At 49.4% G+C, this 12,052-nt stretch overlaps 1 protein-coding gene across 1 annotated transcript in view; it reads right to left on the bottom strand.

Annotated features, from left to right (window-relative positions):
- The window catches only part of notch3 (notch receptor 3), a 182,123-nt gene that overhangs the window by 95,274 nt on the left and 74,797 nt on the right, over positions 1-12,052 (bottom strand). Inside the window, exon 3 of the mRNA XM_070867215.1 lies at positions 3,364-3,506. Coding sequence (XP_070723316.1) covers positions 3,364-3,506 — 143 coding nt within the window. The remainder of the gene's footprint in view (positions 1-3,363; positions 3,507-12,052) is intronic.

Genomic DNA, 12,052 nt, shown 5'->3' with positions numbered 1-12,052 from the left:
TATCTAACCCGTGATGTACAAAGGAAGAGAGAGATTCTAGTCCCTTGCACCAATGAATGTCAGGCCCCTATATTTGTTGCACACACAAACCTGAAGGTGCGATGCATATGCCTGAAGTTATGGTAATTCCAATATTTACCGCCTTAAAATGAATTTTACCCGTGAAAATTAAAATCATTTGCTGGTAGCTCAGGCAACCCAGAAACCAAAAGCAATACTGCTGGGCGAGACCATGAGACATGCTGCTACAGTCCAGATTGCATATTGCCAGAAACAATGTTCACCATCAATCCGCTTGTTAACTGTTGTGATTCAGGGCATTATTTTAAATGCATTTTCGTGGGTCCCTCTGCTTCGGGATATGCCAACGAGGACAGTCATAACACTTTACTTGTATCCATTTATAACCCACTGTGTGGGGATAGTGGTGGCTTTTATGGTGTGAAGGACATCTCAAGCAAGGACAGGCCACTGTACTCAGCTACTGGTCGGGGAGGAAGGTTTAGCAGCCAAGTACTGCAATAACACTTCTTCTGAGAAAGCTCCAACTTATTGTTCATCAAAACTCTGACCAAAATACTGTAAGAAAATCATTTGAGAAAGATAAGACTTGCATTTATAGAACATAATAAGAACATAAGAAATAGGAGCAGGAGTAGGCCATATGACCCTCGAGCCTGTTCTGCCATTTAATAAGATCATGGGTGATCCGATCATGGACTCAGCTCCACTTCGCTGCCTGCTCCCCATAACCCCTTATCGTTTAAGAAACTGTCTATTTCTGTCTTAAATTTATTCAATGTTCCAACTTCCACAGCTCTCTGAGGCAGCGAATTCCACAGATTTACAACCCTCAAAGAAATGTCTCCTCATCTCAGTTCTAAATGGGCGGCCCCGTATTCTAAGGTCATGCCCTCTAGTTCTAGTCTCCCTCGTCAGTGGAAATATCCTCTCTGCATCCACCTTGTCAAGTCCCCTCATAATCTTATATGTTTTGATAAGATCACCTCTCATTCTTCTGAATTCCAATGAGTAGAGGCCCAACCTACTCAACCTTTCCTCATAAGTCAACCCTCTCATCTCCGGAATCAACCGAGTGAACCTTCTCTGAACTGCCTCCAAAGCAAGTATATCCTTTTGTAAATATGGAAACCAAAAATGCACGCAGTATTCCAGGTGTGGCCTCATCAATACCCTGTACAACTGTAGCAAGACTCGCTGACCTACATTTGCTTCCAGTTAAGCAACGCCTCGATTTCAAAATTCACATCCTTATTTTCAAATCCCTCCATTGCCTCAACCCTCCCTATCTCTGTAATCTCCTCCAGTCCCACAACCCGGCGAAATGTCTGCGCTCCTCTAATTCTGCCCTCCTGAGTATCCCTGATTATAATCGCTCAACCATCGGTGGCCGTGCCTTCTGTTGCCTGGGCCCCAAGTTCTGGAACTCCCTGCCTAAACCTCTCCGCCTCTCTACCTCTATTTTTTTCCTTCAAGATGCTCCTTTAAACCTAATTCTCACCTGTCCTAATTTTTATTTGTGCGGCTCGGTATCAAATTTTTATCTTATACTGTGAAGCGCCGAGGGTCGTTTCACTATGTTAAAGGCGCTATATAAATACAAGCTGTTGTAATGCTGGGATATTGAAATCAGCCTCGGTGTCCATGAACCAGGGAGAATTTTTTTTTTTTTTAAACTCAGCTGGCATTCCCAATCCTGAACCTGTGGCCCTGCTCATGTGTGAGCGAAGATAGGATTGTGATGTGCTATTGTACTTTCCCCCCTTAACCAATGCTAAGTAGCCGAGGGCTTTCCAGTACCCACAGAACTGCACACACAGCACCAGCAACTCCAAGGGGGAAAAGAAGAAACGGAGAAAACATGTTTGGCATGGCCGACGAGCAGAGTGACTCAAAAGAAGCAGAGATGAAAAGCAAACAAAGGAAGGATTAAGAGGATTATCCCACAGATCAAAGGGATCACACCTCTAATTAATGTGTAACAGAGCTAAAAATCTACTCACTCCGAGGGCGAAGAGAATCTTGCGGCAGAAATTAACTACACATTGACAACTGGAATCAAACTGAAGCCGTGGTTTCAAAACCAGGGCAATGAAGCTCTCCCAGACCCACCACCCCGCCCCCACTCCCCACACATTACAATAATTGCTCTACCAACTGGGTTTCCTTTGTCCTTGATTGTTTGAGAATGCGTTACCATCTCTTCCTGCTTTTAAAATGCCCAAGTGCCATGCTACACCCCACTATTGGCGGTTATGCCTTCAGTTGCTTAGCTCCCACTCTCTGGAATTCTCTCCCTCCCTCCCTCCCTTCAAGACTCAACTTAAAACTCATCCTTTGGCCAAATCTTCTTTCCGTCTTCTCTCGTTTGACGTGGCATTCATTTTCCTGGTGCCTCTGGGAAGGACCTTGGGAGATTCCTGAACATTGAAGGTGGGAGTGCCACCATCTCCCAACACGTGGGTCTCACACAGCCAGTGGCAGCACGACAGCAACTCGCATTTAGACGGCGCCTTTAACGTAGGAAAATGTTCCAAGGCGCCTTGCAGGAGCGTAATCAGACAAAATTTGACACCTAGCCAAAGGAGAGACATTGGGTCAGGTGACCAAATGCTTGGCAGAAGAGGTAGGTTTTAAGCAGCGCCTTAAAAGGAGGAGAGAGGGGGGCAGAGAGGCGACATGATTTGGGGAGGGAACTCCAGAGCTTAGGGCCTAGATGGCCGAAGGCACGGCCACCAAAGGTGCGGCAAAGGAAGTGGGGATGCATAAGAAGCCAGAGTTATGGAGGGTTGTAGGGCTGAAGAAGAAATAGGAGCAGGAGTCGGCCCTACGGTCCCTCAAGCCTGCTCCGCCGTTCAGTAAGATCATGGTTGATCATCGACCTCAACACTTTCGCGCCCGATCTCCATATCCCTTGATTACCTCCAGACTCCAAAAGGTTGCAGAGATAGGGAGGGACAAGGTCATGGACTCTTGCCGAATCGCAAAGGTCACAGGCCAGGAAGAGCAGGAGTTCTAGCACGGCATTACGAGCAGATTTTCTCTCCCTAGTTTTCTCCTCTCACGGTTTCTTCCTGGGCCATGCAAACTAACATGTGATCTGCTCCCATACCATAGCCAGCACTGTTCTGAACTCCCTGCCACCATACGAATGAGAGTATTTTAATGAACACGCCACATGCCTCCACCTCCTGTGCAGAGACCCGGCTGTAGTGCAGATTAATTAAGGCCTGATGGACCAGCCCACTGCTATCATTGTGCTGGGGCCCCATTATTCTGTCACCAGAAGCCACCATTGTGCTTGCCCAAGTCTAATGCTCCACACGTATGGAACTAGCTTACCTCTGAACCCTCGTGTACAGCTGCATGTGTACTGTGCCGTGCCATCCACCACCGAACTGGTGCATATTCCTCCGTTTAAACATGGCGACCTTTGGCAGGCATCAGGAAACTGACACAAGTCCCCAAAGTAGCCAGATCGACACCTGTAGAAATCAAGAAAGAGGGTGTTAATTCCTTAGTACACCTTGGGGGGATTGAAACAGGTAAAAGTCACTGAACCAACAATTACTCAAAGACAGCCAGTTTATAAGAGCTGGTAACTCTTCTATAAACAGGATTTAATACTCAACCAACTCAAATCAACTCGGCACCAAGAGCACTGAGTGCAGCACTATGGTATACAGCCCAGGAAGGTCTCGGCGATGTGTTAAGTGCCCCAATCTCAGCTGGGGAAGAGAAAAAGGCGCGACAATTATAATGAAAGGATGGAGTGGGTGGGGGAAGAATCAGAGCTCCCACTTTCAATCGATACTTACCAAGCCCCTATAGGGTGCGCACATTTGCCGGGAGAGCATTGGGCATAGCTGTGATGCCCCCCATGTTCAAACCACCTGCCGGCATTCAATGTCTCAGCTTTCGGATGAGATGTTAAACCGAGGCCCCGTCTGCCCTCTTAGGTGGATGTAAAAGATCCCAAGGCACTATTCCGAAGAAGAGCAGGGGAGTCCTGGCAAATATCTATCCCTCAATCAATGTAACAAAAAAAACTGATTATCATATTGCTGTTTGTGGGAGCTTGCTGTGTTCGCTTTGAGACGTCCGGTGATCGTGAAAGTCGCTATATAAATCCAAGTCTTGCTTTATTTCATGCATGAAGAATAGCCAATTGACCAAAGTGTCAGAGAGTAGCCACCAGCTATGGTTTGATAGAGTAGACATAGAGAAGATGTTTCCAGTTGTTGGGCAGTTCAAAACTAGGGGCCATAAATATAAGATGGTCAGCAATAAATCCAAGTAGGGAATTCAGGAGAAACCTCCTTATCCAGAGAGTGGTGAGACTGTGGAACTCGCTACCACAGGGAGTAGGCGAATAGCATAGATGCATTTAAGGGAAAGCTGGATAAGCACTACGAGGTGGAAAGGAATAGAAAGATATGCTGGTCAGGGAAGATGAAGTAAACAGAGTGGGAAGAGGCTCACATGAAGCAGTTGGGCCAAATGGCCTGTTTCTGCGCTGTAAATTCTGAGATTGTATGTGCATTGTTTCACGAATGAATCCAACTGGGAATTCAGGAGAAACTTCTTCACCCAGAGAGGGGTGAGATTGTGGAACTCGCTGCCACAGGGAGGGGTGGAGGCGAATAGCATAGATGCATTAAAGAGGAAGCTGGATAAACAGATGAGGGAGAAAGGAATAGAAGGATGTGCTGATGGGGTGAGATGAAGAGGGGTGGGAGGGGGCTCGAGTGGAGCATGAACTCCGGCACGGAGCGGTTGGGCTGAATGGCCTGTTTCTGTGATGTAAATTTAATGCAATTTATACATGTAAACGGTAAACTGTTGGCACTTTCAAAGCGATGAGGGAATAAAATTCAGTGTGGGAGTCAGGGGTTAACTTCTCAAGTGAGGATTTTTTTTCCAGGGGGAGGAATGAGAAAGGAAAAATTGGACCGATTATACAAGACCAATAACAGGACATTAACTGATAAGATCGCTGGTAATAAATCTGCGACGAGTGGGAGGGGGGTCGTGTTTCTCAGGCTTGTAACTGAGGAGCCCCTGTTCAACGCCCGAGTCCCACAGCTTGTTCTCATCAAGCGACCCACTCTGGGACGGGCTATTTACTCTCGGGTCTCGGCGAGGCTTGAAGGGAAAAGAATTTCCCACAGGGTCGTCTCCCCGGCCACCGGGGGGGGAGGGGCTCCACACGAAGGATTCGCACCGCCAGCTGCGCTCCATCACCGCCATCGCTCGCCCGTCTCGTGTGCCGCCGCCGTCAAAAGCTGCCCACACCAGCCCCCACAGTTCCTGTTCCGACCAGGCTTTATTTCAGAGCAGTCACGGCCTTTTTGGTTGTCGACCGTTTCCCCTTCCAGCGTTTCGCGGACACCGCACCTCTGGAGCAAGGTCACTCGGGTCCTTCGCGGATGTACGAGTCGCCAACTTGAAAGACCCCGGGGCGCTTAAAACAGCGCTTTAAGTGGGTCGGGGTTTAGTTACGGGAAATGAAGGCCGTTTCTTGCAGTCCAGCTGTCGCCTGCAGCTGTATTTACGGTGTGGGCCTCTCACGAGCACCAGCAGTGGTCGGCCTCCATGTTTATAATCGATGCTCGGACACAGGAGACTGGCGATAAAGTCACGGGTGCCCACTTGCCCGTTTCCCTCTGTGGTGACTACTGGGGTGTCCTGGGCCAATATTTATCCCTCAATCAATATAACAAAAAAAAACAGATTATCCGCTCATTATCACATTGCTGTTTGTGGGAGCTGGCTGTGCGCAAATTGGCTGCCGCGTTTCCCACATTACAACAGTGACTACACTCCGAATAGTACTTCATTGGCTGTAACGTGCTTTGAGATGTCCGCTGGTCACGAAAGGCACTATATAAATGCAAGTCTTTCTTTTACTACTGGGTCTGTCGGGTGTGGGGAGCTGTATTTTCCCGTTGTAGTTTAGGGAGGAGCAATGGGTAATCTGCGCACAGCAAGATCCCACAAACAGCCACGTGACAATCACCAGATAATCTTTTTTTTGTAAACAAGCGATGTTGATTGAGGGATAAATATTGGCCACGACACCGGGGAGAACTCCCCTGCTGCTCTTCAAAATAGTGCCTGGAGATCTTTTAGGTCCAGCTGTGCTGTCTTTCGGAGGAGATGCTGAACCGAGGGCCTCGGTTCAGCATCTCCTCCGAAAGACGGCACCTCTGACAGTGCAGCACTCCCTCAGTACTGGCCCTCCGACAGTGCAGCGCTCCCTCAGTACTGCCCCTCCGACAGTGCAGCGCTCCCTCAGTACTGCCCCTCCGACAGGGCAGCGCTCCCTCAGTACTGCCCCTCCGACAGTGCAGCGCTCCCTCAGTACTGCCCCTCCGACAGTGCAGCGCTCCCTCAGTACTGCCCCTCCGACAGTGCAGCGCTCCCTCAGTACTGCCGCACCGACAGTGCAGCGCTCCCTCAGTACTGCTCCTCCGGTAGTGCGGCGCTCCCTCAGTACTGCCCCTCCGACAGTGCAGCGCTCCCTCAGTACTGCCCCTCCGACAGTGCGGCGCTCCCTCAGTACTGCCGCACCGACAGTGCAGCGCTCCCTCAGTACTGCCCCTCCGGTAGTGCGGCACTCCCTCAGTACTGCCCCTCCGGCAGTGCAGCGCTCCATCAGTACTGCCCCTCTGACAGTGCAGCGCTCCCTCAGTACTGCCCCTCCGACAGTGCGGCACTCCCTCAGTACTGCCCCTCCTACAGTGCGGCACTCCCTCAGTACTGCCCCTCCGACAGTGCGGCACTCCCTCAGTACTGCCGCACCGACAGTGCAGCGCTCCCTCAGTACTGCCCCTCCGGTAGTGCGGCACTCCCTCAGTACTGCCCCTCCGGCAGTGCAGCGCTCCATCAGTACTGCACTGGGAGTATCAGCTTGGATTATCTGCTCACGTCTCTGGCGTGACTTGAACCCACAACCTGTTGACAGAGGTGGGAGTGCTGCCCACTGATGATATTAATATGAAGTGGGCTGCTGGAGTAGAGCCAGTATCCCGCTGGCCACTAATTATTGAGGAGGGTTTCCATTCCTGTCCAGTTTTAGCTAGAACTGTAACTCACTTCATAGAACACCACTGTAATGTGGAATATTAATCATTACACAAATAGGTCAGCAAACACTGCAGGAAAATTCACTAATCTGCTAGCTTACACGGCGAGGCGAACAATTTAAAAAAAAGTCATTGAATTTCATGCATAGGCTTTAAACACGGAAACCGTTTGGCCCAAACAGTCCCTGCTCATTGTCCACATCCCAGCTGATGATCCGAAACCTGAATACCAGTGGTGCTCGTTACTGAGGGGGTCCCGGACTCAGCCACCAGTCTGTTAACTGGAGATTCTGGGCCCAGGGACCAGCACAGCACATTCCTGGGGGTCCCCACTGTGAGCCATGCATACATACTTCAATCTTACAATATTCCTAATGCTAGTTCCCCCCTCATTTGTTCCCAGCAAGCCTTTGGAAACTGGGTTCATTACCACTGATCGAATTCATCGCCACGTTCTGGGAACCGGGGGTATATTTTTTCTCATTGTAAGAGATAAGGTAGCCGAGAATGGTGATGTCATGCATTGCCTTGCAACACTACTTTATTGCTGGGATTAGCAGACGGAGGAGAGTAGAACCTGCGTTTAACTTTTCAAAAAATGTGTTCACGGGGTGTGGGCATTGCTGGCAAGGCCAGCATTTATTGACCATCTCTAACGGCCCTCGAGGTGGTGATGGTGAGCCGCCTTCTTGAACCGCTGCAGTCCTTGTGGTGAAGGTACTCCCACAGTACTGTTACAGAGGGAGTTCCAGGATTTTGACCCAACGACAATGAAGAAACGGTGATATACATCCAAGTCAGGATGGTGTGTGACTTGGAGATGTTGAATTTCGTCCCCTACGGGGCACAACGGACATGATCTTTGTAACGCGACAGCTGCAGGAAAAATGCAGGGAGCAGCGCCAGCCCATATACATGACCTTCTTCGATCTTACAAAGGCCTTTGGCACTGTCAACCGTGAGGGCTTATGGAGCATCCTCCTCCGTTTTGGATGCCCCCAAAAGTTTGTCCACATCTTTCGCCTGCTCCACGACAACATGCAGGCAGTGATCCTTACCAACAGATCCATCACAGGCCCAATCCATGTCCAGACCGGGGTTAAATAGGGCTGCGTCATCGTTCCAACCCTCTACTCAATCTTCCTCGCTGCCATGCTCCACCTCACAGTCAACAAGCTCCCCACTGGAGTGGAACTAAACTACAGAACCAGTGGGAAGCTGTTTAATCTACGCCGCCTCCAGGCAAGGTCCAAGATCACCCCAACCTCTGTCGTTGAGCTGCAGTATGTGGTCAACGCCTGCATCTGTGCACATTCTGAGGCTGAACTCCAGGATACAGTCGATGTATTCACCAAGGCATATGAAAGCATGGGCCTTATGCTTATCATCCGTAAGACAAAGGTCTTCCACCAGCCTGTCCTCGCCAAACAGCACTGCGCCCCCCAGTCATCAAGATTCACGGCGCGGCTCTCGACAACGTGGACCACTTCCCATACCTCGGGAGCCTTTTATCAACAAAGGCAGACATTGATGCGGAGATTCAACATCGCCTCCAGTGCGCCAGTGCAGCCTTCGGCCGTGTGAGGAAGAGTATTCGAAGACCAGGCCCTCAAATCTATCACCAAGCTCATAGTCTACAGGGCTGTAGTAATACCCGCCCTCATGTATGGATCAGAGGCATGGACGATGTACAAAAGACATCTCAAGTCGCTGGAGAAATACCACCAACAATGTCTCCACAAGATCCTACAAATCCCCTGGGTGGACCAACATCCCCAGCATTGAAGCACTGACCACACTCGATCAGCTTCGCTGGGCAGGCCACATAGTTCGTATGCCAGACACGATGCTCCCTAAGCAATTGCTCTATGCGCAGCTCCTTCATGGCAAAGAAGCCAAAGGTGGGCAGCGGAAATATTACAAGGACAGCCTCAAAGCCTCCCTGATAATGTGCGACATCCCCACCAACACCTGGGAGACCCTGGCCGAAGACCACCCGAGGTGGAGAAAGTGCATCCAGGAGGGCGTTGTGCTCTTCGAATCTCAACGCAAAGAGCGTGAAGAGGTCAAGCGCAGGCAGCGGAAGGAGCGTGTGGTAAATCAGTGCCACCTTCCCCTGACGAATGTCTGTCCCACCTGTGACAGGGTTTGTGGCTCTCGTATTGGACTGTTCAGCCACCAAAGGACTCACTTTAGGAGTGGAAGCAAGTCTTCCTCGATTCCGAGGGACTGCCTATGATGATGATGATGGTGTTCCCATGTGCCTGCTGCCCTTGTCCTTCTGGGTGGTGGAGGTCACGGGTTTGGGAGATGCTGCTGAAGAAGCCTTGGAGAGTTGCTGCAGTGCATCTTGTATTACAGAAGCCCGCATATAGTGGAAAGGACTTGCAATGAAACTCCTAATATGAAAACCTTCAAAAACTATTTCCGAGCCCCGGGGTAAGACCGAGATATTGGAGATACATCATCTCAAAACCTTCTCCACCAATTTCCTCCCTTCTTCTTGCCTCGTGACAGCATGGACTCCTGGCTGGGGACCAGGTCCATGGACACCCTCCACGACCCCGACCCAAGTGGTCACTGTTGGTGGTCATATCCGCTCCATCACCCAGACCACCTCGGCCTCAGCTCATCCCTTACCAATGCCGTTGTTACCTCTAAACTCGACTATTCCAATGCTCTCCTGGCCGGCCTTCCATCCTCCATGAACTTAGCTCATCCAAATCTCTGCAGTCCCTATCCTAACTCGCACCAAGACCTGTTCACCTCACCCCTGTGCTAGCTGACCTACACCTCCTTTAATAAATCCAATAGGGAATCCAGGAGAAACTTCTTTATCCAGAGGGCGGTGAGAATGTGGAACTCACTACCACAGGGAGTGGTTGAGGCGAATGCATTTACGGGGAAGCTAGATCAACACATGAGGGAGAAAGGAATAGAAGGATACGTTGATGGAGTGGGGTGAAGTAGGGAGGGAGGTGGCTCATACGGAGTGTAAACACCGGCATGGACCGGTTGGGCCAAAGGGCCTGTTCATGTGCGGTACATTCTATGTGATAAGTAAAACAATGGACAAAAGGAATGGCGTACAAATAATTAATCATTCATACACTTGTGTCGAAACCAGTTATTTCTTGCCGACAGAGTGTGCTCAGTATTGGTAAGGAGCACCTTGAGTGGGCTACCTTTTTAATGCATTTGCTTCATGGGTTCTTGCTTCAGAATTCATAGCAACATATTGCTATTAAGAACCTGTTGTAACAATCACACTACACATTACCAGTTCATCCACTAGGCTCACAACTGCATACCTCACCGTGGATGACCTAGACTCAACTGGCTGGGGTTTTATTGAGTCATCACGTGACTGGCTAAGCCACTCACAATGCAACAGCTCTACAAACCGGTGAGCATACTCATAGGTGCATATATTACAACGTTCAATAGCATGAATCTGACTTTTATACTAACGGAGAGGACCTTTACCCATACTGCAGAGCTCCAGCGTAACTCTTCTATAATTAATGAAATAAAGCAGAATATCCTGTATTACAGGGAGTAGCGACACTGGGCACGTGTGTTCTGGCACACAAAAAACTGACCCATCAAATGGAAGCTCCGTGATAATAATGTGAAATAAAGACTAGTTTGACCTTTGTCTTCAGATGTTTTATAAACCACTCAAACTTCAATCTCCTGACTTTGGAAGTCACCTCACCCCGTTGGATCAGAACGTTGATTTGTGATCGTCCAATTATATTAGATTGTATTTAATAGACTGGTCAGATAAAAAGCTTAAAGAGATGAAAAAAAGAAAGACTTGCAAGTGTAGTTGTAATGTGGGAAACGCGGCAGACAATTTGTGCACAGCAAGCTCCCACAAATAGCAAAGTGATAATGATCAAGATAATCTGTTTTTTTGAGATGTTGATTGAGGGATCAATATTGGCCAGGACACCAGGGAGAACTCCCCTGCTCTTCTTCGAATAGTGCAGTGGGATCTTTTGCATCCACCCGAGGGGGCAGACGGGGTCTCGGTTTAACGTCTCATCTGAAAGACGGCACCTCCAATAATGCGGTACTCCCTCAGTGCTGCACTGGAGCGTTAACCGAGATTTTGTGCTAGAGTCTGGAGTGGGACACAAACCCACGACCTTCTGGTACAGAGGCGAGAGTGCTACCCACCGAGTCGTAGCCGACACTCCAGTATACTGTTGGAAAGTGAACATGCATGGAGGTCGAGTGAAAACAGGGTGCCTCACATGGTTAAATAGCCTGCCGGCACTCACTGTCTATACTAACACATCGACGTTGGACATTTGGTTGTATTGGTGGAGGAGGGAGGGGGGAGGGCTACCCCTAACAAGAATCGGGAAAGGGCTAAGAATTGACCTGGCCGTTGGTCGAGGTGCAATTTGCTGGGACTGAAGGGGTCAGGGTGGCCATGGAGACATTTTGTAGGTCTTTGGATGTCAGGGAACCAGGGCTGGCTTTCTCCCCCTCGCCATTCAGCAGCTGGCCCACCAGAAAGAGTTTACATTTTTACGGAGGGGAAGGGTGGACAAAAAAAAAAGATCTATACATCAGTCTGAAAAAAAAAAGTGAAAAATGATTTAAAATGATTAACGATGCCACAGAGGGAGTCTCCCTATTGTCGTGTTGTGGTGACCATTTTGCCTCCTTTTGTTTTCTCCTGGTGGACACAAGAATTAAGAGTAAAACACAGCATTGTGGGGAATGAAAGGGGTCGCAAGGTCACCTGCTGCACAATGAGGCTGATTTAGGCCCCAGGCTCCGTTCTTCCACCCTTAAAGTACAGGGGCTGCATTCCACAAGCTTCTGTCTCTACTGCTGCGGAAATAGGCTGGTCCACTAATCATAATCTACCCCGGATAATGAGCTATTACACAGCCCCCTCCCAGGCAGCCTCATTCCACCGCGCA

The sequence above is a fragment of the Pristiophorus japonicus genome, chromosome 24 (assembly GCF_044704955.1).
Source record: "Pristiophorus japonicus isolate sPriJap1 chromosome 24, sPriJap1.hap1, whole genome shotgun sequence".
NCBI classification, from domain to species: Eukaryota; Metazoa; Chordata; class Chondrichthyes; family Pristiophoridae; genus Pristiophorus; species Pristiophorus japonicus.
The sequence above is the reverse complement of the archived record's forward strand: the minus strand, read 5'-3'. Positions and strand labels throughout refer to the sequence as shown.